The sequence below is a fragment of the Brachyistius frenatus genome, unplaced genomic scaffold (assembly GCF_029030835.1).
Source record: "Brachyistius frenatus isolate BFR_SWC_R1_liver_20210118 unplaced genomic scaffold, ASM2903083v1 Contig_407, whole genome shotgun sequence".
Lineage (NCBI taxonomy): Eukaryota > Metazoa > Chordata > Actinopteri > Embiotocidae > Brachyistius > Brachyistius frenatus.
The window spans coordinates 120,643-143,358 of NW_027211006.1; the positions used below are offsets into that span (position 1 = coordinate 120,643).

The 22,716-nt window shown below is 46.4% G+C and overlaps 3 protein-coding genes across 6 annotated transcripts in view; 2 read left to right on the forward strand and 1 right to left on the reverse strand.

The window, feature by feature from the left end:
• sub1b (SUB1 regulator of transcription b) overlaps window positions 1–22,391 on the forward strand; it is a 105,445-nt gene extending 83,054 nt beyond the window's left edge. For 2 of the 4 annotated variants that reach the window (XM_069725025.1, XM_069725026.1), the window contains exons 2-5: window positions 20,100–20,169; window positions 20,858–20,977; window positions 21,092–21,200; window positions 21,924–22,391. In XM_069725025.1, coding sequence (XP_069581126.1) covers window positions 20,101–20,169; window positions 20,858–20,977; window positions 21,092–21,200; window positions 21,924–22,003 — 378 coding nt within the window. In that variant the 5' untranslated portion in view covers window position 20,100 and the 3' untranslated portion in view covers window positions 22,004–22,391. Of the gene's footprint in view, window positions 1–18,269; window positions 18,357–18,723; window positions 18,747–20,099; window positions 20,170–20,857; window positions 20,978–21,091; window positions 21,201–21,923 lie in introns of those variants that run through there. The other 2 variants (XM_069725024.1, XM_069725023.1) reach the window with 2 other exon arrangements.
• On the reverse strand, window positions 469–14,232 carry zfr (zinc finger RNA binding protein). Its single transcript, XM_069725041.1, is given in 22 exon segments — window positions 469–1,528; window positions 2,165–2,262; window positions 2,339–2,450; window positions 2,971–3,066; window positions 4,039–4,136; window positions 6,782–6,923; window positions 7,109–7,259; window positions 7,356–7,558; window positions 7,643–7,808; window positions 7,893–8,038; window positions 8,446–8,565; window positions 8,667–8,860; window positions 8,954–9,248; window positions 10,048–10,158; window positions 10,161–10,250; window positions 10,425–10,675; window positions 11,208–11,423; window positions 11,940–12,078; window positions 12,159–12,196; window positions 12,199–12,437; window positions 13,623–13,704; window positions 14,115–14,232. Coding segments are annotated over 22 exon segments (3,207 nt in total). The 5' UTR covers window positions 14,152–14,232; the 3' UTR covers window positions 469–1,345.
• Window positions 15,872–17,094, forward strand: uqcc3 (ubiquinol-cytochrome c reductase complex assembly factor 3). The gene is made up of 2 exons (XM_069725040.1): window positions 15,872–16,158; window positions 16,832–17,094. Exons 1-2 carry the CDS (start codon window positions 16,042–16,044, stop codon window positions 16,961–16,963), a joined length of 249 nt encoding a protein of 82 aa, XP_069581141.1. The 5' UTR covers window positions 15,872–16,041; the 3' UTR covers window positions 16,964–17,094.
• Window positions 22,392–22,716: the final 325 nt, after the last annotated feature.

Here is a 22,716-nt window from a genome sequence, read left to right on the forward strand (position 1 = left end):
ATTTTTCTCACATCTCCATGGTAACTCGATGTCTCTCAGGCGGCGCTGCACTAAAAAAACATACGGTTCTGTAGTGGAAATCACCGCATAGGCTCAGGAACACTCCTTTTTGGAAACAAGTTATACTTTCTACTAATAGTCAACATGTTAGCACACCGATCCGTCGTACGAACACGAAGAGCTTCATTCATTTCGTTTGATTCGTTCCTGCTGACCGAACATACGGAGGGTGCAGGCAGGTTGTTGCTAAAAGTGGGCGGGGCAGAATGTCCAACTGCTTCTCCCCAGCTCGTCCAAATATGGTCACATCCATTTTTTTTTCATATCCCCCCCTTCCCCAGCTGATTTTTTTTTTACGAGCTAAATATGAATTTGATCCTGGAACACTTGTGTTGTATTTGAACCTTTCAGAGTTTTTCTGGCTCGAATCAGTGAGTTTGAAGTTTGTGAACCAAAGAAGCAGAAACCTTCAGTCTGGAAATGTGTTTATTCTGCTGCTGGAAGTGGAAAAGCAGAACACGGAGCACAGCAAGCATTTACAACAGGACCTTCAACACCCACCTCCCCCCATCGGTGATCCTATTTCCAGTATTGAACTAAACCTCAGCACAGAACCGAGTCAGAAGGTAAGCAAGCCCATAAAGTTCCTCGTTAACCAGGAAAAAACTAAGTTAAAAACCAAAAACTGCGTGAACACGTCTTCCACAAACCAAAAGCCTTTTTTTTAAATCTATTTATAGATTATACAAATACTTTCATATATATATATATATGTATTGATATATATATGCAAATGATAAGACATAAAACTACATTTTAAAGGCTGGAGACTTCACTACGAACAAAGATCTATGAACAGTTAAAGTTCTTGTGTGCGATGCCCCTGCAGGTCTTTTATCAAGTGTTAGCTTAGCATTGAAACGTTAACGAGACCACAGCGTCAGACGGCACGTTGAGCTTCTTATATTCAAAAAGAAAGAAGAGGAATTTCAGTTGGCCAAATTAATGCTTCACAACAGTAACAGTAACAACAACAACAACAACAACAACAACAAGGTCCACCGCTGTACAGATGAATGAAGGCGCCGGCGTTCGATCCGCTCAGAGGAAACCGGCGACACTTCAGCACCGAGGTCCGAAACCCGGCTTCAAGAAATCTACAACTAAAAAAATCAAATAAAAAAAAATGACACGCGAGTTGACTGGTTTGTTTGTGAGGCTGCGGTTGCACATCTGGAGCTTAAAAACAAAGAAGCCGGTAACGGGAGACAGCAGACCACATCTTTTTTTTTTTTTTTTTAGTACATTTCTTTCAGAGTATTAAATTCAGAACGGAGAAGCTTTTTTAGAAGCTGTCATAATCTTTCTTGTCTTTCTTGCCCTCGCCCTCGAAGCTGTCCGTCCCGTCGCTGTTGTCGCGGCGACGCTTGCGGCTGTTGCGGACGTTGAAGCGCGGGTTCATCTGCGGCAGCGGGTCCATTCCCAGGACTTTGTGGATCTGACGGAACGCCAGCAGCCTCAGAGCGAACTGCAGGAAGACACAACGTCACGGGAAGGAAAACTCACTGTTGTTTTAATATGAAGCCCAACATCTGGAAACGAGCTGGGTTCATATGAAGAAACATAAAACCCAGATAACGGTATTCACAAAGTACGACGTGTGACCAATAAGTTCGGAGAGTTTCAGTGATGCACACGGAGCAGCAGGAAGCAACGACCTTCATGAGGAACAATTCAGAGTTCAACACGTTAACGTGACCGCTGGTACGTGAACATCTGTGATGTCACCGTGGAAACCAGAAGCTGGAGCAGAGAAACAGCAGATTTATGGGAAATCTTTAACGCCTGATTAGAGCCGAGTGTTCCTGAGCCCATGCAGTGATTTCCACCGAGTCAAGTTTGATACACAAAAAACAAACCCAGCCCTGATTCTGTGGTGGAAATCACTGCATGGGCTCAGGAACACTCAGCTGTAAGCGGGCACGTTGAACATTTCCCATAAATCTGCTGTTTCTCTGCTCCAGCTTCTGGTTTCCACGGTGACATCACAGATGTTCACGTACCAGCGGTCACGTTAACGTGTTGAACTGACGGTGACCAGGAGAGGACACGCCGAACACTTCCTCATGAAGGTCGTTGCTTTACGTGATTTTAGAGTTCGTACTTGGGCACTTGAGGTGATGTCCTCCCTCTGCTGCTCCCCCATCGGTCCCAGGGTGTCCACGGCCTTCTTCTCACAGGGGTCCGTGAGGCCCGGTCCGCCTGGGGACAACACACCAAACTCCGTGAGGCGGCGCTTCGGTCCAACCGATCGAGTGAAAGACAAACCTCGTCTTACCGTGGAGTAAAATCCCAGAAGAAATACATTCAAAGATGCGTCTGAGTGCGTCTCCGGGGCTGAGGGGGGCCGAGGCGCTGCTGATGGCCTTCTCCACGAGCAGCTCCATGGCCTGAACACAGCAGAGAGGAGGGCTGCATGTAGTCACGCTGTACTACCCGTGTTACTGGACGACTCCACCGGAGGGCGCACCAGTAAAACGAGGTTACAATCACAACATCCTGAACTGCCTGTTGGAAACCGTAACGACAATCGAGGGAGAATACAATTGCAAAAAAAAGCTTTTTTTACTTTGTCCTTCTGTTGTTTAAATGGCGGATCGTGAACAGTTTTTAGGTGAATTACCGCCACCATCTGGCCAAAGTAACTCATCACAAGAAGATTATCATGAGCCATTCTTTACTGTCACAAAAATATCGTGGTCGTTCTTAACATCTGGACATTTCGTTTTTCACCAAACTAGAACCACCGCGTTCACATATTTCTCCTCACAATTAACCCCAAAGTCCCACAATGCACGGCGCACACACACACACACACACACACACACACACACACACACACACACACACACACACACACACACACACACACACACACACACACACACACACACACACACACTCACTCACCCATCCGGGGAAGGGCGACCAGGTGGGAACCCGCTGACACAGGTCTCTCAGGATGCGGATGATGATCACACAGGACTGCAGCCCATTGGCTCTAGCCTTTTGATGCAATAAAGTTAGTTTATGGGGGGGGGGGGGCGACCCGAGGGCGACAAGAGATGGACCAAACAGGTGAATCAGTTCCTTAAGAGGTCCAAACACTACTGTGCATAATGGAAGCTTTTGAGTATGGTTTTGACGTGTGTGTGTGTGTGTGTGTGTGTGTGTGTGTGTGTGTGTGTGTGTGTGTGTGTGTGTGTAAGCCATAACAGTTTGCAATCAGCTGCCATTCCCAGTAGTCTTGTACCTCACAGTTAGTAAAACGGGGAGTTCAAAGTTTGCAAGATGCACAAGAAAACAACGAGGACTTTTCTTGCCATCTTCTAAACCCTGACCCCGGATTTTCTTTTTCTTTTTTCTGCAGGTATCTCACAAACAGGGACTTTTTAAAAAAAGTACAAGAGTCCACCTGAGAGGAGAGCATAGGGACTGAAAGAGCAAAGGAGATCTGCTTTACTTTGCCCGTGCTTTTGCTTGGTCGGCAGAATCACAGCAAACTACTCAGATCCTCCTTTTTCCTCTCAATCCCCATTCTACAAAAATATAGAGAATCAAAACGATACGAACATGAAGCACTTCTGGATGGCACAACGTGTGTGCTGGTTATTGTGCAGCCTTATGGAATCACATCTGACTACAATGCAGTACTTGGAAAAATTGAATAGAGAATACAAGGATGCCAGTTCTTTGCTGCTGTTTTTTTTTTCTTTCTTTTAAAAAACAAAAAAATGTATATATGGTAAATTCAGATTAATTCGATTTATCTTCAAAACATACGACATTAACCAGATCCTTGTTGTAATGGGTGGCATCCTTGAATATATAATTATTCTTTATTTTTTTTGCTTCGAATAGTTTTCCTCTTGTTATAACATAAGAAACCGAAATGTGTAAGAACACAAATAAATGAATAAACAAGTAAATAATGCATCTCATAAGGCTACAATAAGAAAGTAAAATGATGTTCCGAACCTGGAACCACTTAGCGTGGCGCAGAGCAGCCAGAGCGTCAAGGCATTTTTGCCTGTCCAAGACGTCCGCTGGGTCTTTCACCAAACCCGAGGTTACATCTAAAAATGGATTTGAAGGGTCAAAACGGTGATGAGGAACGGGTGTTTGACCAGGTCAGCGAGGCTGGCAGAGAACAAACACGTTGCCACACATACCAGTGATCCTGTCCGGGGCAACCGGCAATCGGTTGCTGCTTCTCTGATTTCAAAATAAGATCAAATAAAATGTGACACAACACGTGGTCGAGGCGGGAGGACGGACGGACCGACGGCGTCCCGCAGGGCTGAGTAGCCTTCAAACATTTACCAGACTGGTACCGACACCTGGACTCTGGTACCGACACCTGGACTCTGGTACCGACACCTGGACTCTGGTACCTCAACCAAACTTTGACTTTTTTTTTTTTATACCAATTTTACAACTTTTATTTTAAGAAAAATAAAATGTTATAAATCTTTCGCCTTCAAGCAGGTTTGTTTTTCGTAGCTACATTTTACCGATGTTCCCTAAACGCCTCATGAGTACTAAATGCTACAATATAATAGCCTGGCTCCGCCCACCTACTGTGATTGGTTATTGTTTGGGAACCTTGACGCATGAAGATTTTTATATTAAGCAGCTCTTAAGTGCGAACCAATCAGCGCCCAGTGGGCGTGGCTAAGTGGGATGATGGGGACGTAGTTCGAACAATGGCGGCGGTGGTAGTTTCACCATAAGGAGATCAATGCTGATTGGTTAAAGGTGAAATAAGGCGTTCTAACGTCACATTTATCTACGTTGAAATGGACTGATTTGACGTGTCGTTAAAGTCGAGGCTGCGTACGCTAACCGCCGTATCGGCTCACTGATGCTCACGATATTTACTCGTAGGTAAACGTAGCGTTGTCTTACGCAAGTTAAGCATTTTAAAACTAAAATTAGTGAGTGCGAATGATACGGAATGTCGAGGCACTTTTTTTTTTTAACACCTGATAGTAGATAGTATGGAAGTCATTCGTTCGGTGCGGTAAAAGTGGTTTTGCTCGGTACCCAGCCCTGCCGGACAGAACGTCCGGTCCTGAAGAGAAGTTATTTACTGACTCAGCATTAAAAGAGAAATAAAACTGGCGTGTTTGGAAGCTACAATCTGGCTCAACTCGTTTGAAGCCATTTTATCAGGTAATTGTGCTCGTCGTTACCGTGGAAATTTAGATCGGTTTCTTTCAGCAGACAGAGACGGGGGCTACTGATTGGTCAGTGTGAGTGTGTTGCAGAGAGGGGGGAGAAGGGGGGAGGGAAGGGGGGGCACCTGATAAAAAAGTGGCACGGCAATAGTAGGTGTGGCAACGTGTTTGGGATGTGAGAAAACCTTGGTCAAAAATCCTTCCGAAAGCTGTTGGGTCCGACTTATTAAAACCTCTGATGGGAGACGGGGGGGTCGTCATAGAAACGAGGTCCTTGTGCTGGACTCGAATATCAAAAAGAGGAGGAAGCAATGGTTGCTAAAGAGTAGAACAAAAAAAAACTACCAGAAAACAACCAGATCCATGAATAACGGGGGGTTAGGATGTCACCATGCAGCGCTAACGTCAGCGGGGGAGGAAAACCCCGACAACCACCGCGGAGCAAAAAGGCTGAACGCAGGCGCAACCAAAGATTCCTGTCAGAGCCTGAACTGTCAACAATACTCCCCTAAGAGTCATTTCAATTTCAAAAACTTGATCTTTTGTCAATTCATTCCTCCTTTTTTTTTTTTTCCTCTGGCACCAATGACATCACCAGAACATCTTTGATTTTAGCTGATCGTCCTACTTTGAGTCCTAAGTGTGCAAAAATAAAAAATAAATAAATAAAAAAAGAAAGAAGGAGTCAATCACCTCAGGGGAGCACTTTAGAACAGGGAGGGACCGCATGGTGAGCTGGTCACCAGCACACAGAAGGAAAGATTTGTTTCCTGTGGGATAAAATTATCATCCAATTTCCTGCTGACTCGGGCCGAATCTCACGTTTTGAGTCCCAAATCAGACTCGAGGAACACACGTGCCCTCCGATTTGTTTTTTGTTTGCTTATCGTCTCCTCGAGGAACAAATTTGGGTAAACAGATATTTGGGCGATACACGTCTCCCATTGATTATTGCTGAACAATAAAAAAATTGGAAACAATCCGCTGAAACACAGGAAACAAAACAGAATCTCACCTGGGAAGAACTAGACTTAAAAACACAATGCAAACACTGATCATGCTTTTTGTTTTTAAAAAAAGGATAAAAGAGCATCAGAGTTACAGAGCAAGAAGCGTCAGAGCAACACTGCTGGCACCTCCTTCATCTCTTTAACTGTGGGAGGTTAGGGGGGGAGGGAGAGAGGGGGAGGGGGTTTCCTGAGAGCTCCCAGTTAAAGCAGATGATGTGATGTACTTTCAGCTGGTTTTTTTTGGTTGTTGTTATTTTTTTTTTGCAGCTCGGAGAACCAACAAAAACCCTTGAAGGAGAGGAAGTGATGAGCTTGCACTTTTCTGATCTGTGAAATCCAGATAACGTAAGAAGAGGACGGAGTGATCTGTTTTTAAAGTGCCAGCAGGACGGTGCTCTTCAGGGTGTCAACCAACATACTGAAACTGATTTCAAAGAGAGAGAGAAGAGAGAGACAAGAAGAAGAAGAAGAAGAAGAAGAGAGAGGTGCAATGGGGAAGAAGAAGAAGAAGGCTGTGATGGGTTGCCCAACCTCCGTCCTGACCGCTCTCCTCTCGGATGACGGGCGACGTCAGCGTAATCGTCACTTGCATCTTCGGCTCGGCGCCGGACGTCAGGATGATGGCGGCCTCCTGGGTCGATCCCTTCACTTCGTATTTTTCTGGTGTTACAAGCTGAAAAAAATAAAATAAAAGAGGAGTGTAGACGCCGACGTTAGAGGACGGCTAGCTGTTGCTACCGGAGACGAAACTTTAACTTTAACTTAATGTTATGAGAAGTCGAGACTTCTGAACTGTAGTTTTCTATCAGAGCTCTTTGTCTGAAGAGCAGACGGTGTTGACGTTGGTAAAGACAGTACTGTTAGCTGTTTGGGGAGGTGCTCCACGATGCTGCTGAGGAGGCTCTTGGTGGGTTTCTCGGAGCAGAGCAGGACCAGGTTGACGTTCTTGTCCCCGCGGAGCAGCAGACCTTTGGCCAGGACGCCGACCCTCATCACCCCCTTCAGGGCTCTGAGCGGTCACAGGGGGGGCAACATCACGTTAAATACCACAGATAGAGGAGAAGGATCGGGGGTCTGGGTCTGGTTCTGGTTCTGACGGCCTCACCTGTCTTTAGCCGGCTCCTTCTTCTCCTTGTCCTCCTCCTTGGGCTTGTCCTGGTCCGTGATGATGTCGGAGACCAGCTTGAGGGCTCGCTCCGTGATGGACACGATCTTCTGGATGGACTGCAGCTCGTCCTCGGAGGGGTAGATGGCGGCGTGCTTGGTCATGACGTAGCGGTCGTCGGAGGAGTCGGGCCGGCGAGGAGGCTGCAAGACACGGAGGTTCGTATTGAAGCGGGTGGAGGATTTAAAACACTTTAAAATGGAGGAATCCAGATGGATGAGTCGTACCACGGGGCCCTGAGGCTGCAGGCCCGGCATGCCCGGACGGACCCCCAGCAGACCGGGGGGGCCGGGGGGCCCCTGTGGATACCCTCCGTCTGGCATCCGGCGCCGGTCGTCCCAGTGGTGCTGCTCCTCCTCCATCCTCCTCCAGTACATGTCTTCTTCATAACGCCTGGAAACAGAAAACCAACTGTGATGTGAAACCTGAACCGAAGCGCCGCCGAGAGGACGACGATGAACCGGACCGCGGTCGTACCTCATCTCCATCCTCCAGCGCTCCTCCTCCTCCCTCCTCCTCCAGTACTCCTCTTTCTGCATCTGCTTCCTCATCTTCTCCTCCTGGATCTTTCGGGCTCGGATGCTGGGCTTCACCTCCACCTGCAGCTCCGGGTTCACCTTTTTCTGCAGAACATGTAAAAAAAAAAAATATATATATATTACATGGGGAAGAAAAACAGGAAAGAAATAACTAAAGTCCTTTCAGATACACGACGGTTTGTCCATTGATTGCTTGATTTTAGGCTCCGCCCCCTCCCTTCATTACACAAAGACATGCAGGAGAGCAGAGAAACAGACAAACTAATTTCAGTGACAGAAAAACAGCTGAGCGACTTCCTGTACTCTTAAACTGTGGGATTAATTACGTCTCATCTTATTCTTACATATTTTATCTCCACATATAAATACCAGATACTCCGGTACTACTCCACCATAAAGAACCTTCTTTACGCTCTCGGAGCTCCGCCCCTCAGAGCTCCGCCCCTCGGAGCTCCGCCTCCTGCTCCAATGAACTCTAACTAAAAGTGCACCTTGTACTGCAGCCGGTGTCTCCGACCCTTCAGGTGCATCTCCTTGGCGTTGGGGTCGTTGAAACTACATTCACACAGTTTGCAGTGGAAGCGGATGACTTTGCCTTCATCGTTTCGGACCTGAATTTTTTTTTGATAATAAAAACAACAACAAAGATATTAACATTTTAAACTCCAGATCTAAACAGCGTTTTCCTGCTGCGTCGGCGTTTGGTACGTACTTCCTCTACGTAGTCGTGTCCGACGGGCTGCACGTCGCTCTGCAGCGCGGCGAGGGCCGACGTGGACAGAGAGTCCGACGCTTCGCTCTTCATGTCCTGAGAGCCCGAAGAGGGCGTCGCCGGTTTGGAGGACTCAGATTTGGACTCGGCTCGGGACTCGTCCATCTTCACCGTGGTCTGTAATTTATTCCCACCTGCGTTCATGCAGTGAAGAACACGGTTAAAAAACACGCAGTTAGATGACGGCGTTGTTTTCAGGGTGACGGCGTCGACGCGTGTTTACCGACCGATGAAGTTGATCTTGGGGGTGCTGACTTTCTTCCCCAGCGAGGCCGAGCCGGCGGCGGACAGGCTGTTCGTTAACGGGTTCTTCACGCCGCTGACGATGTTGACGGACTTCAGGTAAGGAGGGCTGGAGGAGGAGGAGGAGGAGGAGACGCACATGGAGCCGGAGCTGCTCAGGGTGGCGGTGGTGGTCTTACTGGGGGCCGCCGTGGTGGTGGAGGAGGAGGAGGACTGGGTCACCATGCTGGGCTCGGTGGAGGGAATGGGCTTCCCCAGTTTGGTGTGAAGCTTCACCACCTGGAGAGCAGAAAAAAAATGTTCAACAGATTCTACAAAGTCTCAGTCTGAAGAGTCTGAAGAGATTTTGGCATCAAGTAAAAAGTTATAAAAGGATTTTTAAGCACAAAAGACTGAACACACCTTTAACTAACGATCCATCACGGTACAGATTATCAGCCATTAAACAACAAGTAGCTCCGCCCCACAGATCTGATTGGTCTGAACATTTGGAATGACATCACTAGAAAAATATCACTTCGCCTCCTCAATGGGAATATAGAATTAAAACTGACTTTCATATAACATGTAATATAATGTAGTTTCTACTTGTTAAGAGAACATGTTTATTTGGTCGCTCGGAGCACCCGTACCATAACACCACGGATAGTCACACACATCTTTGTTCTTCAGATATCTTTGTTCTTCAGATATCTTTGTCCATCAGATATCTTTGTTCATCAGATATCTTTGTTCATCAGATATCTTTGTTCCAACCAGACTGAGCTAGATGATCAGTTTAGTGTTTCTATGTTCTGTATTTATTCAGTTGGAGACTAGAAATCCTCTGTTGCTAGGTGGTTGCTAAGGGTCGGACTACTTCCTGGAGTAGTAAACATTGCATATGTTACATAAGAGTCTCCAGGTTGTTTTCCAGTTGTTAGTCGTACCCCCGTGCGTTGCCATGGAAACTGAGATTGCACTAACAAAACGTTTCCTATGTTGAGAGTGAGTTGATATGAGTATATTATATTTAGACATTAGCTCGTATGATGTAAACATGTTAAAGTGAACGCGTCCTTCCCTCTCGGCGTCGTACCTTCTGGTGTTTGGCTCCACGGATGTGAGCGGCGTACGCGTCGGCGCCGGTGCACGACACGTCGCAGAGTTCGCAGCGTAGCTGGTTCTGGGCGTTGCGGGCCAGAGCCCCCCTCCCCCGCTGCTGCTGCTGCTGCTCTGGGACACCTTCAGCGCCGCCTCCTTCTTCTTGTGCTTCTGGCCCTCCAGGTGCTCCTTGTAGGTCTGTCGAGTGTTCGGAGGGAGACAGAAGTGAGTTATTAGATTTTACTGCTTTCAGGTTGTTGTTTTTTTACTCTTTATGTTTGTTTGAATCACAAAGTGGTTTTACAAGACAGGACTTAAATCGTACATATTGCACCTTTAATACCGACATACGATGTGCTGCACCGAACTCACCTGCGGGCCGGCGCAGCTGATCTTACAGACGTCACAGTAGTGGATCTGGGGCGGTTTGGGCGGCTGCTTGGGTCGCAGCTGTTTATTCTGGAAGGGCGGTTTCTTGGTGAACGTGTTTCCCGTCCACGCTGCCGTGGCGGCCACGGCGGCCACCGCCTGCTTCTGCTGCTGCTGCTGGTGCTGCTGCTGCTGCTGGTAGTAACTGGAGGCCGCCGAGTACACCGCCGCTTCGTAGCCGGAGTACGAAGTTCCTGCAGGAGACGAGACCGCAGACTCAAAAACTACTACAGCAAAAATAAACACGCTGACGGCAGAAATAATAAACATGTTTACAGCAGAAATAATAAACATGTTTACAGCAGAAATAATAAACATGTTTACAGCAGAAATAATAAACATGTTTACAGCAGAAATAATAAACATGTTTACAGCCTGGTTCAAAAACGGTTTTGGTCTCTGTAGCTAATTTCCTTGTTCACGACAACTGTACAATTTTTTTTTATATAAAACTCACCGTCTATATTGTATTAAGGCTTATAAAGTTCTGCAGAATTAAGGGGCGGGGCTGCTTCGAGTGACAGGTAGGTGGAGTCACAGTTGGCGAGTTGCAACCAGGTTTCCTTCAACACCACGACGGCAACAGATGTATTACAATCAAAGTAAAATCTTCCAACACGTGAGGATTCACGTCGTTGCCGTTTTTCTGCCTCGTCAGCGTATTTAAAAATATAAACCGTTCAGTTTTCCTAGAAACATGGTCTCGTTAAATCCGGAGCATCTTACCGGAGTAGGTGACAGCGTTGGTGCTGTAGGTCGGACTCTGGGAGTAGGAGGGGACGACGGAGGCGGCGGCCACCGGCTGCACCGTGGAGGTCACCGGGTAGATGGAGAAGGTGGAGGAGGCGGCGCTGGGAGCCGCCGGCTTGATCACGGTCACCTGTCGGGTCTGCTGACTCTGAGTGTACGACGTCACACCCTGGCTGTACCCTTGTTTGGGGGCTGGAGAACAACACGCGTGGAGAAATAACACATTTTAAATGCATTTGGTGATGTGGGCGGGGCATTTGGTGATGTGGGCGGGGCATTTGGTGATGTGGGCGGGGCATTTGGTGATGTAAGTTCTGTGACAATAAAAGCTGTTGCAGTTTCCTATTTAAAGATTTTTCCTTTATATACGGATACAACTGTTTTTTTCCTCTTAAAAATCCCCCAAAGGGCCGATGAGTCTCATTATAGTATAAATAGGAAAAGGAGCAGTATCATTAAAATCAGTAACAGCATCACTTACTGTTATTACAGGAAACTCAAAAAGAAAAGTAACTTAAGAGTAAAAAAAAAAGAGGAAATTTCCTTTGAAGCGAAATAAAAGAATGACTTTAAATATAACAAATGTATTTCCAGATGTTGCAGGTGCTGGATGTAATCAATCTGTTTATATTGATGTGACCAGAGGAAGAGGATGACGAGACTCGATCATGATCATGTAGTTTGATTCGGTATGAGTGACAGCTGTACCTGTCTGGTAGTAGGAGTCGGCCACGCTGGGTTGCGGCTGAGCGGCGGCGACGGCTGCGGTGGCGGCGGGCTGCTGGTAGTACTGCTTAGTGTCGTAGGCGACAGCCGGAGCGGTGGAGCGGACGTAGGAGTACGTGTCCTGCAGGGAAACACGGTGAAACTCATGGTCGGCGCCTCGGCCCCGCGGCGGCCAATAAGAGAGAAGACGGGTGGCGTTACCTGGTAGTTCTGCGAGGTGACGGGCGGGGGGGGGGGGGCACCTCGGGCTGCCGCTGCGGGTAGCCGTAGTCGGTGGCGGCGTGCGTCGGCTGGTATCCTCCGTACGCCGCGGCGGTGGCGGCCGCCACGGCGACGGGGGCGGGCCGAGCGACCGCCACCGTGCCGGCGGTGGGGGCGTAGGCCGCCGCCACCGTGTGAGCCGCCACGGGGGCCTGATGGACGGTGTAGCTCGCCACCGTGGTGGGATGAGTGTACGCTACCCCGGCAGCTGGCTGCTGGCTGAGAGACGGGACACCAAACATCAGCCGGGAGAAGTTCACAAGCTTTATTCTATAGTTTAAGATAAGATAACCACACACACACACACACACACACACATATATATATATATACATATATATATATATATATAGTGTGTGTGTGTATATATATATACATATATATATACACACACACACTATATATACATACATATATATATATACACTAAATATATAAACACAGTGATATGTAGAGAAATGGAAAGAAAAACTTCATTATTGCATGTAGGTGATAAAAAAAAAAAAAACCACAAGTCCCCAAAATCCAACAAAATAAATAAATAAATAAATTTTATTAATCTTTTCTTGTTTAATTTCGTATGTTTTTACACATTTCATGTTCTTGTTTTTAAATGAACATTTGAACATGTTTTTATGACGTTTTAATGTGAAGCACCATGTGATTTTCACGCTGTAAAACACTTTTCATCATATCCAGAAACTATTTCATGATTTTTTTTTATCTGAACACAATAAATGTTTATTGTTATAAATACATGTTGCTTCATTTCATATTTTAACTCTATTAGTTTAGTTTTTTTCTGTATTTTTAAACGTTGCTTTACATGTGAACCACTGCATGTACGTTTGTTGTTGTGAAGCTGCATCTTTTGTATGAAAGACGCTCTACAAATAAAGTTTATTATTATTATTATTATCACTATCGTTTATATCGACTGTGATTTTTGTTGTGATTGCTGTCGCCTATATTCTGTTGTTATTTGTTTCCATTACATTTATGAGCGATATTATTACGTAAACACTGTATTTTCTCTAACCGTCGTTTTGCCGCTCTGCACTGAATTTTCTTTGTTTAGATTTTGTAAAATCTTGATTTTAATTTGTTCAAAATGAATCTGACTCCGACCACCTGTGAGTCAGACAGAAGTTTACACTTTGTGTTTCCAGATGTTTGAACACCTTTATGAAGCAGCCTCCTCCGGTTGGTGCTCCGTCCGGTAACATCCAACTGCAGCGATGGAGGAGGAGGAGGAGGAGGGGGAGGGGGTTAGGGGGAGGAGGAGCCCCCCCCCCCCCTAACCCCCCCCAACCTGAACAATGGAGGCGGTGGGAAGCACAACCCGTACCCCCCCCCCCCTTAACCTCAAACCCGCATCATAAAGCAGACCCCCCCCCCCCTCACCTGTACTGGGCGGCAGCGCCGTGGGTAAATCCAAAGTAATTGCCGGTAGCCATTTTGGCATCTTCACCGAGCCGGCTGGGCACTGCGGAGGACACACACACACACACACACACACACACACACACACACACACACACACACACACACACACACACACACACACACACACACACACACAGAGAGAGAGACACACACACACACACACACACACACACACACACAGAGAGAGACACACACACACACACACACACACACACAGAGACACACACACACACACACACAGAGAGACACACACACACACACACACACACACACAGAGACACACACACACACACACACACACACACGGAGGATGATGCTAAGCTAACGTTAGCAGCGCTCCAAGGTCTCCGTTTCAACTCCTCACGTCGTCTCGACGTTTCAAACGGAAACTCAAAGTGTTGTAAATATGACGTGATAAACGGTCTCCGGTCTCCGGTCGAACATACTCACCATAGGTGAAGGAGACAACTGGACATATGGGAATCATTGGTTTCGTGTATTCTAGCGACACCCGAGCAGCGCAGCAGCCGATTTATAGTACATGTCGCACCCGGAAATGCCGTCATGGCGCATGCGTGCGGACGATGAGGCCAGCGGGCCGGTAGGGGTGCGGTTTTGTCCGGTCGGAGGTCCCGGAGGTGGTTTTGTCCGGTCGGAGGTCCCGGAGGTGGTTTTGTCCGGTCGGAGGTCCCGGAGGTGGTTTTGTCCGGTCGGAGGTCCCGGAGGTGGTTTTGCCCGGTCTGAGGTCCCGGAGGTGGTTTTGTCCGGTCGGAGGTCCCGGAGGTGGTTTTGCCCGGTCTGAGGTCCCGGAGGTGGTTTTGTCCGGTCGGAGGTCCCGGAGGTGGTTTTGTCCGGTCTGAGGTCCCGGAGGTGGTTTTGCCCGGTCTGAGGTCCCGGAGGTGGTTTTGTCCGGTCGGAGGTCCCGGAGGTGGTTTTGTCCGGTCGGAGGTCCCGGAGGTCCCGGAGGTGGTTTTGTCCGGTCTGAGGTCCCGGAGGTGGTTTTGCCCGGTCTGAGGTCCCGGAGGTGGTTTTGTCCGGTCTGAGGTCCCGGAGGTCCCGGAGGTGGTTTTGTCCGGTCTGAGGTCCCGGAGGTCCCGGAGGTGGTTTTTCAGGGACCCGAACCTCCACCTGGACGGTCTTCCCTCCGCGTGCACGCTCTCAGCAATCACTTTGATCAGGTTTATAACCGTCACGTGGTTAAAAGGACCCCCGCCAGGTGTACTGTCACCTGCAAACACAACGTCCACCTCATAGCTGCTTCATTTAGAATAATTGGTGCCCCATTACTAAAAATACATTTCTATTAAGCTCGTTCATAAATGTCACGTCGCTAAAAAGTAATGAAAACATTAAAAGAGAAAATGATGTAACGTGTAGTTAAAAAAGAAGATTGTCCAAAAGCTGATTAATTTGGCAGTGCCCTTACTTTTGGAGGAATGCACTTCTTTTGATAAACACTGGTGTAAATAATACATCTTATTATAATAATAGCCAAATTATATATCCATAAATGTATATTTACAGGTAAAGAGTTCAAACAATAGCCGACATTTATTTAATTCGACACTCTTTTTTATTTATTTTATTTTTCTTATTTATTCTCTTATTATGTTATAAGACATGACACGTGAAACTATAAAGTAGACAGGACTTGACATGACATGGTTAATGCAATGATAAATTATGATACAAATAGGTAAACAGACAAATAAATTAGATAAGCAATAACTACATTGTAGAGTAAAATGGGTTGATAAATCAAAATAAATACCATTAGTAGTAGTAAAAGAACATTTTCTTTCCTAGTAATAACAGAGAAAACAGAGGAAAGGGCAGAGATTAGTGATAATAATACTGATAATAGTAATTAATAATAACAGTGATGAAGAAAAGTAATAAAATGGTATCTTAAAAAAAATAATAATTCAACTCTCTAAAACTTGCACTATGTTAAAATGTTTACATAAATCTTTAGATTATAATGTTATTTCATTATTTTTAACGTAAATAAAATACTACAATGGTAATAACGGCACCATCAGTCCACCTCTCACATTAAATATCTTCAATATTTATTATATATTATTGTACATTATGATATTTGATCAAAGCTGTGATTATGATGGTGAGTGTCATAAATGATGGAGCAAATGAAAATATCCTCTTTTATCTGACGCAGACAGATTTATCAGAATTCACAGCAGCATTTCCGGTGTTTAAAGTCCCCAGCAGGGGGCAGCAGCACGAGGCTGCTTTGACTGACCGGAACAAGAAGAAGAAGACGGTTTCCCAGCCTGCACTCCTGCTGCGGAGCCCGACGTTACCGAACAAGCTGCCGGTCAGCTGAACCGGGAAACACGCGCAGACTGCGGCCTCGATGAGCGGCATGCGGACCATGCTCACCTCCCTCGGCATCGCGGGCGTGCTGGGGACCGGCTACGGGATGTGGTCCGTCATCTCTCCGGGGGAGGAGAGGCGGAAGGAGATGCTCAAGGTGAGTCTCTGGAAACACAAACGGTCAGCGCGTGTTGTTGTTGTTGTTGTTGTTGTTGTTGTCGTCGTATTCTACAGACTTAGAAAAGACTTCTGTCTTCCTACCAAACTAATGACTCTAACACGGAGTCTGCTCTTTAAAAACAACACGGGACACCTGACGTCCGTCCGGCCGATCCAAACACAAACTAGAACCTCCTCCTGGTTGTTTCCATCCTCCAGTCAGCTGTCAGTCTCTGGACTCATGTCGACTCTGCAGTGAAGACTTTGAAGGACATTTGTCCAATAAACCTGATTGTGATGACAACAGACGATGCTTCAGATCTGGAAGTTGCTGCAAAAGAAGCTCCAGATTCTACGTTCAACACGAAGGACCGAAGATCTAAACAATCAGCAGTTTCAGGGTGGACACTCAGGACATGCACACCATTTAACAAGTCCCAAACCAAGTTTAAACCAGTTTAAAACTAGTCCAAAGTCCATTTAAAAGTAGTCTAAAACTGGGTTGAAAGCCAGTTCAAAACCACATCTGAAACCAGTTAATAGCAAGTCTAAAAAGCAAGTCTTCAACCGGGTGTTTGTGTCCTCTGATCCCTGTGTGTCTCACTGTGGGCGGAGCCTCCACCTCCGCTCCACTGACATAACTGATCCGACGTGTCTCTGCCTCCCGTCAGAACCTGCCGGAGTCGAACCCGATCAGGATGGAGGAGACGCGGCAGAGGAACGCCATACTGATGCAGGTGCTGAAGGAGGCGGCGGAGACCAACGACAACCTCGCCCGAGGATTCGGACCTCCTCCCAAATAACAGACGGGCCGAGCCTGTTTTAGTGGACGTGGTGTGAATGCGCAGCGCCGTCGTTACTCTCTGATGTCATCATGTGAAGACAGATTTACCTCCGGATGCTAATGTTGTTTATTAAAAACCTCCAAATAGAAGCACGTCTTCTCTCCGTCTCATTCAGAGCTGCGTCCTGATGAGGAGCTCGTCTTTCTGCATTAGAGGCTGATTTCTGTCTCATTCCTGGATACTGGAGGCAGCTGAAGCTCAGGAGGGAGCTGTGGTCACGGGCACGGTCGCCGTGAAACGTGAAATAGACACGCAGGTCCACGACAGAAAACGTGAAATAGATACGCAGGTCCACGACAGAAAACGTGAAATAGACACGAAGGTTCACGACAGAAAACGTGAAATAGACACGCAGGTCCACGACAGAAAACGTGAAATAGACACGCAGGTCCATGACAGAAAACGTGAAATAGACACGAAGGTTCACGACAGAAAACGTGAAATAGACACGCAGGTCCACGACAGAAAACGTGAAATAGACACGCAGGTCCATGACAGAAAACGTGAAATAGACACGAAGGTTCACGACAGAAGGCGTGAAATAGACACGCAGGTCCACGACAGAAAACGTGAAATAGACACGCAGGTCCACGACAGAAAGCGTGAAATAGACACGCAGGTCCAAAGACTCCAAAGAAATCCTCGAAATTAGTGAATACGAAATGAAATTTGAATAATTTACAAGCATAAATGGTAAAAAAAACAAGTTGAAGTAAAAATGAAATCTGACTACGTGACAGTAATTATGTGAGAAAAAGTGAAACCTGTCTGATGAATAAAGTCTGATAAAGATTCACAAAACCATTATGTGCACAAAATACACAAAAACACATGGAGCTATGTCAATTACTGCTCGTACATCGTACAAAGAGGATTAAAAGTTTTAATAATTAATGTACATCTTTTTTCAAATGGATTTTAATTAATAATTTAATATTTGCAAAACATCATGGCTTTAAGATCTTTGCACTGAGTCAGTAGGAGCAGGTGCAGAACAAAATATAAGTCTCATAATATCACTGGAAAGAGTAGAAAAGAGAAAGAAGACTTATTCTGTAAATGATGTGTTCTATAATACTAACAAGTTGAATTGAATTGTTATTTTTCACAACATTAAGGGCTTTTATATGAAACCAGAAAACCTGGTTTCAGCTCCATATGTTTGGATTTGTGGATGTAAAACTATTTTTTTCTATTATCCATGAGAAAATCTATAAACTGATCATCCATCAATCATCTGATCGGCTCGCTTGTGTGTTCTCGCGAGATCTGCGCACTTCTCGCATCTAAAAAGTCAAATCCGTCGATTTCCGCTTCCTGTCCAGAGACCCGCTCTTCTTCATCACATCAAGTAAGCATGAACAGTCTGAAAAGACGAACTGGTACCGAGTCTCCGGGGAGGTTCTGGGTTCGGCGGAGGGACCGGGTCGGTTGTTTTTAGGGGTTCGGCCGTTACGGAGCGGCGGCGGAAGGAAGCTTAACGGGGACATGAGCGGCTCCGGCTCACGGCGCTTAGCTTCGGCCTGGTCGTGACGGAGCAGGCGGCCGCAGATAAAAGATGTCGGAGGGAAACGGAGGAGGGAGCTGGAGGAGGGAGCTGGAGGAGGGAGCTGGAGGAGGGAGCTGGAGGGAAACGGAGGAGGGAGCTGGAGGAGGGAGCTGGAGGAGGGAGCTGGAGGGAAACGGAGGGAAACGGAGGCGCGACGCGCTCACGGCTTAAAACGACGCTAATGTCCCGCAGGTCGGTCACAACGTGCGGCCTCAGTTAACCCGCAGGTGCATCGGACCTCCAGGTGGGCTGCTGGGGAATCACCGCGGGTCCCTTCAGCTGCAGTCGATTAATCGATTAGGTGGATTGAAAATTAAACGCCAAGTATTCAGATACTTCAATATTAAAGACAAATTAAATGCTAAAGTTGTTTTGGTTGCAGCCTCTTAAATGTGAATATTTTCAGCTTTCCTTCCAGATAAACTGAATATATTTTGGTTGTGACACATTTGCAGACTTGAGGCCGACAAACATTTCAGAGAACCTTGAGCCTCTTTATAATAATCGAGTCCATATTTGAGCTGTAAGTAAAGTAGCTTTAGATCAGGTCTAATGGCTTCGACATGATTAAACAGAAAGCTGTGAAATGTGCCTTTTTATCGTCGTTATTTACAGAATTAAAAGCAGAAAACCGAGAATCTGTCACTCAGAGCCGGAAGTCAGGTTCCCCTGGACGTTCCCCTGGACGTTCCCCTGGACGTTCCCCTGGACGTTCCCCTGGACGTTCCCCTGGACGTTCCCCTGGACGTTCCCCTGGACGTTCCCCTGGACGTTCCCCTGGACGTTCCCCTGGACGTTCCCCTGGACGTTCCCCTGGACGTTCCCCTGGACGTTCCCCTGGACGTTCCCCTTTTTAGGGTGATGGATTAATTGTAAAATGAAGCTACAGATAAATTAATAATGAACCAAATCGTTATTTCCGCGAACCTTAAAGACTCCTGTAGAAGATCTTTACTTTATAAACTGCCGGCGTTAGTTCCTAGTTTATCTCGGGGACGTCGGGGTCTGCGATGCGACCCGAAAATATCATCACGATATTTCATGGAATTTCTGGTGACAACTCATTTTTTTGATGATTTGAGAAAATAGTGAAAAAGTGCAGCTACGCACATAAAAGAAGTCGGTACGTCAACAAGTCTGAATATTGTCGTTATCGTGAAAGGATAAAAAAAAAAAAAAGGTATCAAAGTTTTCCCGATATTATCGTGAGCGGTCGGATGTGGAACTCCTGCTGGGATTTTTATTGTTTTTTATGTTTGTTTGCCCGTCGGAGAACGTCTGACTGTTTTTATCGTCTCGCTTCCAGAATCATTAAATATTAATGTCGCAACGCCTCGAGAGGTTTTAAATATTTGATGACCGGTGTGTGTTTGTTAGGAACGATTCCAGTTCTCCTTTAATTTCATTAAAGACGCGTCTTTAATCTGTTTCATTTGTGAACCGTTAGCATGCAGTAAAACTATTCTTTGTTGTCGTCATGTTACCTGTGACTTCTTGTCCACTGACTGAATAATGTCCTCACCTGTTGACTTTCTGTCTCTGCAGCATGCCAAAATCAAAGGAAGTGCTGTCCTCCACATCTGGAAGTGACTCCGACAGTGAAGTAGAGACCAAGGTTTGTACTTCAACACCTCCGAAGCTTCCAGGTCTGAAAAATGGTTCTGATCCAGAAGTGTCTTCAGCTGCAATACCAGCGAGTGCCACTAGAGGTCGGCTCCAAAAAGCCTCCGGCTCCATAGACTCCCATTCAACTTCTCTCATCAAATCCAAAGTGAATAAAATGTGTCCATCAGTTCTCTCGGTGTTGTTAGCTAAAGTCACTCCTTCTTATTAGTTTTCTGGAGAACCATCTGAAAATAATCCCTCATTCATTAGAAAAGAAGATTCAAGAAGACCTGTTTTTGGGGGCGTGTCTGTTTGATTGACAGGCCTGTGGTGCAGTCAGGTTACAGCTATCGGTGGGCGGGACGTAGTATCATCAGGTTTCCAATCAGATTCCCCGCTGGCTCCTCCCCCAGCTCATCCAAATATGGTCACTTCCTGCTCCAAACAGCTCCGAACTAGCAAAGATGGTGACGGACAGAATCTGAACTGGAGGCAGATATCACGAGTTTAAGATCAGATTTGGTTCATTTTCCTGACGGAAGCTTTAGCTGCACATGGTCGAGTCAGATGTTGGAAAATTTTAAAAACTTGACAATAATTTCTAGTTTTTGAGTTTCTGATGTCATTTTGAAAAAGAAAAAGTAAATGTGTCAATAAATAACGTGTGTTCACCATCTTCGGTCTGTTTTGCGTTGTAGGTGAAGAGAAAGAAGCCGAGTACACCGGAGAAACCAGCCAAGAAGCCAAAGAGCGGCGAGAGCTCCAAGCCAGGAGGCTCGTCCAAAAGCAGCAATAACGGAGAGGACAACATGTTCCAGGTGAGGTGGACCGACCCGCGAGACACTTTTACTGCCAGCATGGTCGGACAGAACATGAAGACAAAGGGTTTGGGGGAAAAAAATGGAGACTGACGGTCGCTGTGCTTCTTTTAGATCGGAAAAATGAGATACGTCAGCGTCAGAGACTTTAAGGGGAAAGTCCTGATCGACATCAGAGAGTACTGGATGAACCAGGATGGAGAGATGAAGCCGGGGAAGAAAGGTAATCTCAAAACCCGGTAGTACAGTATGAGGGTCAATCTAATAGTTCAGACTGTCCCTGAATGCAGCACGGTGATGCACACGGAGCAGCGGGAAGCAACGACCTTCATGATCCACACGTTAACGTGACCGCTGGTACGTGAACATCTGTGATGTCACCGTGGAAACCTGAAACTGGAGCAGAGAAACATCAGATTTATGGAAACAGAAAATCTTCAACACGCCTGCTTCCAGCCGAGTGTTCCTGAGCCCATGCGGTGATTTCCACTACAGAAGTAACTGGAGTTGCCTGAGGTTCTTGAAGATGCTCCACCTCTTGGAGGAGAGTCCCAAACTTTTAACCCTCTGAACTGTGTCGCCGTGGCAACAGGGTTCTCCACCATGACAACAGCCCCTCCCCCCACTCGCCAGAAATCCGATGTTTCTCTGCTTCAGTTTCAGCTCCGTGTTGAAATCACAAACGTTCACGTTGAAGTGTTTCGGCAACTTTTGTCATCTTTTTCCCAACTTTTGGAAGATTTGCACACAGATATGATAATAAGGGTCCAAAATGATGATTTGTTGAGGGTAGAAACCTTTTAAAACTCAGAATACCGCCGGTCTTCAACCAACTGGAGAGTCGACTGAATACTTCCTGGTGAAGGTCGTTGCTTCCGTCACAAGAATCCGTTCTTGGTGTTTGTTGGTTTGCGGTTGTAAGACGTGTTCCCGTGGTGTGTTGCAGGCATCTCTCTGAACCCTGAACAGTGGAACCAGCTGAAGGACCAGATCTCAGAAATCGACGATGCCATCAAGAGAATATAAAAACATTCCCGTTGAACTAAAATCGAAACGTGTCGGCTGATTAGTTTTGTAAAAAAGAAGCCCGGGTTGTTTTCTAACGGACTTGTTTCATTTGTAGTTTGTAGCTGTGGGTTTCGTGTGTGTGTGTGTGTGTGTGTTTTTCTGAGCTGTTGTAGTGACGGGTGGTGTGGGTGGACCTGGAGGTGGGCGGTGGGTCGGGGGGGCACCAAATATATATATAAATATACAGTCACGTTTTTTGTATTGAAGAATAAAAACTAAGGCACTAAGCTCGGTAGTGTTCAGTCGGTGTGTACGTTCACCGTTTCGATGACCACGTAGATTTCAGTCACCTCGTTTCGTCTGACCTTTGTAACGTGTCGTAGTCGGTATCAGCAGGCCGGGCCCGGTCTGTCATGTTGTACCTGCAGGGGGGTGGGGGGGACCGGGTGGGAAAATAAAACAATACTGTAAAAAAAAACCAAAAAACCTGTTGAAAGCTTTGTGTTCAGAAGTGCGTTACACCAACAGGTGTGATGATGTCACCGACCTCACATCTAAAAACATCATATATGGAATAAAATACGTGTGCGCACGTTATAAATACACAAAGTCCAACATTGAGCTCATGAACCACCAGTAGCCCGCGACCCGGTTCTGAGTAGATCGTATCAAAGTTTTTTTTTTTTTTTTTAACGTTCCAAGAGAACGAAGCTATCTACGCAATCGGTTAA